This window comes from Actinia tenebrosa, unplaced genomic scaffold (assembly GCF_029948245.1).
Source record: "Actinia tenebrosa isolate PJP-AT-01 unplaced genomic scaffold, QUT_ActTen_1.0 PGA_scaffold10__47_contigs__length_13832649, whole genome shotgun sequence".
NCBI lineage: Eukaryota > Metazoa > Cnidaria > Anthozoa > Actiniaria > Actiniidae > Actinia > Actinia tenebrosa.
In genome coordinates this window covers 7,104,178-7,110,177 of record NW_028292570.1, presented here as the reverse complement: position 1 = coordinate 7,110,177, position 6,000 = coordinate 7,104,178, and the positions used below count along the sequence as shown (strand labels likewise).

At 39.4% G+C, this 6,000-nt stretch overlaps 1 protein-coding gene across 1 annotated transcript; it reads right to left on the bottom strand.

Moving 5' to 3' along the window:
* Positions 1-741: 741 nt before the first annotated feature.
* LOC148912907 (uncharacterized) lies at positions 742-5,016 on the bottom strand. Its single transcript, XM_089026252.1, has 2 exons — positions 4,526-5,016; positions 742-3,486 (listed from the first exon to the last, which is right to left on the bottom strand). The coding sequence occupies exons 1-2, from the start codon at positions 4,959-4,961 to the stop codon at positions 2,075-2,077; spliced, it is 1,848 nt and encodes a 615-aa protein (XP_088882378.1). The 5' UTR covers positions 4,962-5,016; the 3' UTR covers positions 742-2,074.
* Positions 5,017-6,000: the final 984 nt, after the last annotated feature.

Genomic DNA, 6,000 nt, shown 5'->3' with positions numbered 1-6,000 from the left:
GCCATACATCTGAACACATGGGTAAATATGTTATATATTTGCCCTTAGTTTAGACGCATTTACCCAGTGGGGATATATGATAACCGTTTTTGCCCTATATTTGCCCTATTGTCAAATGAAGGGCACATATGAAATCAACTTTGCACTAGGCTTTGCCCCATATTTACCTGGGGAGCAAATACAATACCCCAAACTGAGTATATCCGATGTGAGGTTTCCGTTTCAATTTATTGCAATCAAAACTTTTCAAAACAAATCAATAATTTTTCAACTGAATTATGATGGATGTTGGCTTGTTTTTACGACTTACGAGGGGGGAGTGCATGCAGGTCCATCTCAGTCATATGTGTCAATTTTTTCTCCTAACGCATGACATCAATGTTGCGACCACATTAATTCAATCATTGCTTTGCTTTGATGTCATGAAAGTGAGGTTATATGCGTTGATACACACAGGAAAAAACGCGGACGATGTATTTTTAATATGCGTAACTCGTACATGCGTTTTTTCCAGTGACAATAAGAAAACTCATTAACCCATTAACCTCAGCTGCATTTCAAACCGCTAACATCTGTAATATTATTTGAAGCATCAATTTTGTTTAGTCTAAACATATGAATTCATCTTTTTTATTGGCAATATATGCAATTTCATTCATAATTATTTTAATTCATCTAATTTTAAACTCATCAAAGAATTCATTCAATTTTCATTTTGACTATCTAGTTACTGATGCACAGTTCAAACAGTTTATTTTTGATAGCTTTGAATATTTTTCCTGGATGATACTTTACTGTCATCTCCATCATCCGTACAATTTACGTAGTAAAGGACAAACAATTAATACTCTTTCTTTGTCAATAACATCGTAAGCAGCAACAAACTGGCTGTGTATCCTTTGTATGGGAATGAATGTAGAGGGCCATTCCATTTCAAACAAGTTTCTGCACCAAATTTCATGTGGTCTGCCAATCCTGTGTCTTTCTGGATGTCGCTGATACCATCGAACCTTTGCCATACACAATGATTCCTGCTTGCCATCAATTATAATGGTTTGTTTAAGAAAGAAATCGACAACACCGGGGCGCAAGTCAAATGAATCGGTCTCAATACTGCCACTATATTGGCCACACCAACTTGCAAGAATGAAGGAAGAACGTTCCAGTCTAGAGTCAGAGGACCCTAGCTTTGTCCCCGAATATCCAATGGTACTAATTCTCTCAAACGTATCGGTAACACATTCAATGACCGAGTGTTGAGGTAAAATTGTTTCATAAGTTTTAAAGAGATATTCTGTATAGTCATCATCAAGAACATCAATGGATCGAGGTGAAAAACATGAGTATGCATTCATATTGCTCCACTCTAAGCAACGTAGTACTTGACCAACTGAAAGATTAAGTGTTGATGGTATTGATGGGATGCTTTCGCCAAGTGTTCCTACTTGTTGTGCCTCCTGAAGAAGTTGAAATACTGGTTGGAAAGTTTCTCGAAATCTCTCTGGTAAAGGGATATCTCTTAGTTCATGCTTTTGGAGAAATTTTCTCATGATTTGTATTTCAACAGATCTATTGTTAGTTCGAAACGCTCCTAAAATCCCATTGAAACGTTCGAAGCTGAAAAGCCAAAATGAATATACAGGCCCGTAATCTAAAATACATTGTTTGAGGTGCAGGTGTAGATGCATGTTTGGCGTAACACGTTCCTTTCCATATCGTTTTTCAAACGATTTACAAAATTCCACTAGGTAATCATGTCCTTCTTGTAGCTCTTCAGTTGTAATAAGTGGAGAGCAAAGGTGAAAGCAGGACAATACGAATAACCTCCACAGCTCCAAATCATCTGTTGGAACGATATTCCAAATGCAGAATACAGAATACAAGAGAGTCCATGTTTTCCACTGATCAGCAGTAAATCCTCCAAACGATGTTGATATCTTTTTCGGGAGACGCCCAATAAATGATGGTGCTTTGACGTCATCTACCTTTTCCTGGATTTTATTCAAATTTTCTTTAGAAATAATTGGCGTTTCAGCATTTAGCCATACATTTTTCATTAAATGTTTTGCTGTCCCTAAAAACAAATTGTGCATAGGATCAACAACATGGTAACGAGTACAATCGAAGTAAGGCAACTGTAAGAGTTCAGAATATCTTGTTCCAGTGGAAGTTTCAATTTGGTTTCGTTCATCAGCGGTTGTTGCATTGAGTATTTTCTGAGCCTCTCTTCGGTGCTCTTCATTTGTCCTTGGTGTATCGTCATCTTCGAAACCTGAAAAATCCATGCTACTAAAATCTCCGGGAAAAATCTTGTGCACTTTGAGCACCCTCGGTGAGCAGTACATCCTAAGAAACCGCAAACTTTTCTTAGTGCAGGAATGTCACAAGCAATACAAAGGAGGGCAGCTCGAAAACATCTTGCTGTTCTACTCCCATGAGGCCGAACTTGGATGCCTTCGTGCCACAATAAGTTCAATTCGGCTACAAGTGGTTGTAAGTACGTATTGATATTCAATTTGGACTCGTGTGGACCAGGTATTACCCCAACTATTATTACGTTTTCCTCTTTGTACCTTTCTTTTCTCGGAAGATTTAGGAGGACCATATATATGACTCCAACGCTATAGACACTGTGCTTAAAAGGCTGAAACCAGTCAACATTCAGCATAAAAGCATAATTATTAGGCTGGGCAAGGAAAGGAGTGCCGTTAAAATATTGCCAATCTTTCCACACTTGGCCATCGTAAATATCAACTAAAATATCGTCCGGTACATTCCGATTTCTCCAAATCTCACATTTTTGTACAAAGTCTGGTCGCTTAATAAAGTGAGTTAGAGTGTCTCTGATGCTTTTATAACAATAAACTTTATGTGGGTACAATTTCGTCTGTCCATTTTTCAAACGAATTTCCTTAAGCAATTCCGCTCCACAAGGTGTGCGGCGAAACAATTGACGGTGATTCGGAAAAGCAATGTGAGAACATGGTTTAGCAATGACACGCCCGAATCTTGTTGTTATGCAGTCTTGAAAACGGTATAGGGTGTCGCATTTCGGACAAACAACATACTTTGAATGCTTATCTTTAAAAGAAAGATAATTTTTCAAGAGTTTGAAGGAGCTCGGGAAAACCAATACTGCGGTTGGGAAAATGATTGGCGAAAGCTCACACAAAACCTGAAAAATCGCTTTAAAAAAGGCGAGGAGAATATCAATGCCTCGGTCTGGTACAGAAAAGTATGCAGACCAAAAGCACACAAACAAGGCAATCCAGTTAATAAGGGTCACTCGGGAACTTGCTTCGACGGCAACGCTTATTTCTGCACTAGATTGTTCAAAATCTCTTTCTACGTCTTCGATATCAATATCCCAAGTTTCAACCAATCTCCTTCTTTCATTTCCTCTTATCTCTTCATGGTCAGATTCACTGTCCAACTTGTCATCCAAAAACACTTGATCTTCTTCCTCAAAGTTATTTATTCCGTCTCCTTTAAACATAAGCAAATACGATGTATTTTATTCATTCGGCATTGTATAACTGCAACATAGTATAAGATAAAGTCTGAAACCATTATAATACTAGAAAAAAAAAATGTCAGTAAAAAAAACCTCATGGGCTAAGGGACCGGTCATTATTTAAGTTGGGGGGGGGGGGGAGAAAAAATTGGGGGGGGGGGGCCTGAAATTTTTGGTAGTGAAAGTCTTGAAATTTAAAAATGACTTTTAGGGAAAATTTTTAAATTTTTTAATAAAATCCATGGGGGGTTTTGGATAAACTTGGATGCCTTCAAAGGGGGGGCCTTGAAATTTTTTTGCGTCACTGACAATTTCTCCTCCACCCCCCCCCCCCCCCTACCTACAACTTAAATAATGACCGGTCCCTAAATGTATAATTTTGACCCAAATTTTGCTCTGAAAATAAATGATTTCCATTGAAAATAAAATATAAATTTCTAAGTCAGCAAAACAACAATTTATAATTCGTGAAAGAAAAATGATAAATCGAAAATAAAAAACCCAAGAGACATATTAAATAAATTACTTATAATTGTATTTCTCTAACTTGACAAACGTGTTTTGCCGGATACCATGCTATCTCAGGATGACCACAGTCATGAATTGATTTGGAGACGAAAATGTACAGCAATATCCATTTGAACATAGTAAATTCTTTTTGGCGTTTTTAAATGAGTTATCTCTAGCTATGATTTTATAAACTCTTTGAATGAACCTTTCTGAATGAACACTGAGGTTTTAATGGCAACCATAAGCCGATTACTTAATAATGCACCCTTCTTAAAAGTAACGGTGAAAACGAGGCTAAGATAGAAATAGAAAAGAATCATTTGTACCTCTAACTTAATCTCGCTTCAATAACACTAATGCTTGGTAGTAAATCCAATAGGGGAGCTAGATCATGTGCAAATCAGCCGCTTGTTAAAGATTCAGTCTTTTATCTATGCAGTTTGACTTTATCATTTAAAGATTATATAATCTAATCATCAAATAAACGTATAACATCAATACCTTTTTGTGAAGTAGCTGGTAAGAATTCGTCACTTGATGGTTGGTTTGTATTTGGCACATCAGAGGAGTCTTGATCAGTTTGGTCCAAAACGTTTATCTCGCTGTAGTCATTAGAAGAAGTGTCGTTCTGGCCGTCAATCTCGTGAGTGAAAATACTATCATTTGAGTCTTCGTCGTCATTCCGCTGTAATTGCCATTGATTTGTTAAAGGATCATAAAATTCTTCTTTGTGACGGCAAAATACTCTGTAATGTAAATCTTCGTTACAATGAAAGCAATGATAACGCTTTGACATCGCAGAAGACATTTTGTTTTCCAGAACTATATAATTAAAAAGACGTTGTGTATCATTGGGATAATTACTCAAAATCCAAGCATTTTGAATGGCTAACAGCCATATTCCAGCGTAATAAAGTTCCACGTCCATCAACCACATGCCATTGGACAAAAGCACGCCGGATCTTTATTACCGCGCCCTTTTCCTTAGAGCTGTCACTGTTGGCGGCAGACAATGGTACGATGGTTTTAGAGCTAGAAGCTAATCAAGTTTATTGCAATGATATTTCGTGAATCTAGGCTTTAGAAAAAATTTCATAACTTTATAAAATGGAGCAAATAGCTTTAAGATAATAGATATATTACTTAACATGAATCCTGGATACAACTTCAGCATTTTTATAAGACAGTTATTCCTTTTTTTATTATTAGACTTCATTATATGAACGTATATGTCATCACAAGTCACGTGATACGCCGTGATAGATAGGGGGTAGATTTGTTCGGTGGATGCGCTCATTCGTTCATTAGCCTTTTTGGTCACAACAGGTAACAAACCGTCGATAGTTTCTCGCTTATTCTTGCTTATTGCGCCTTTCGCTCACAAACAGGAACAAACTCTGCGCGCCATGCATCCATCTGTTTTCTCACACATAACATCTCTATCCTCTTCCCGTTATAAATTGCACAGCGAGAAAAACGTTGACCCCGCGAGAAAAAAGAAACCAATTTCAAACGATTGTAAAACAGTTAAAGAAAGAACAAAACGCCAACGCCCCTTAAAAGAACCCAAACGGACAACACAAGACCAGAACTGCTCAAGCTTTGCAAAGTCAAGTTGCACATTTTTAAAAAAGCAGCCATTTTTTATGAGAATTTTTACTGGAATTCTGGCCCGGCCCACCCCCCCAACAAACCCCACGGCTCCCCCCCCCCCACTCCCCCCCGCCTTCCCCCCGCTCCACCCCCCCCCCCACCCCCGCCCCGCCCCCTACTTGGATATCCGCCCCTCCCACCTCACCCTCCTCCACCCTCCCCCCCCTACCCCGCCCTCCGCCCACCCCCCCCCCCACCCCCCCCCCCTTAGCCGCCCGCACTCCGACAGCCCCCGGAACCCTCCGCTCCCCCAACCATGCCACCTCCCCCCGCGTCCCTGCCCCCCTCCCACCCGCCCCCGCCTACCCCGCCCCCCCCCCAAC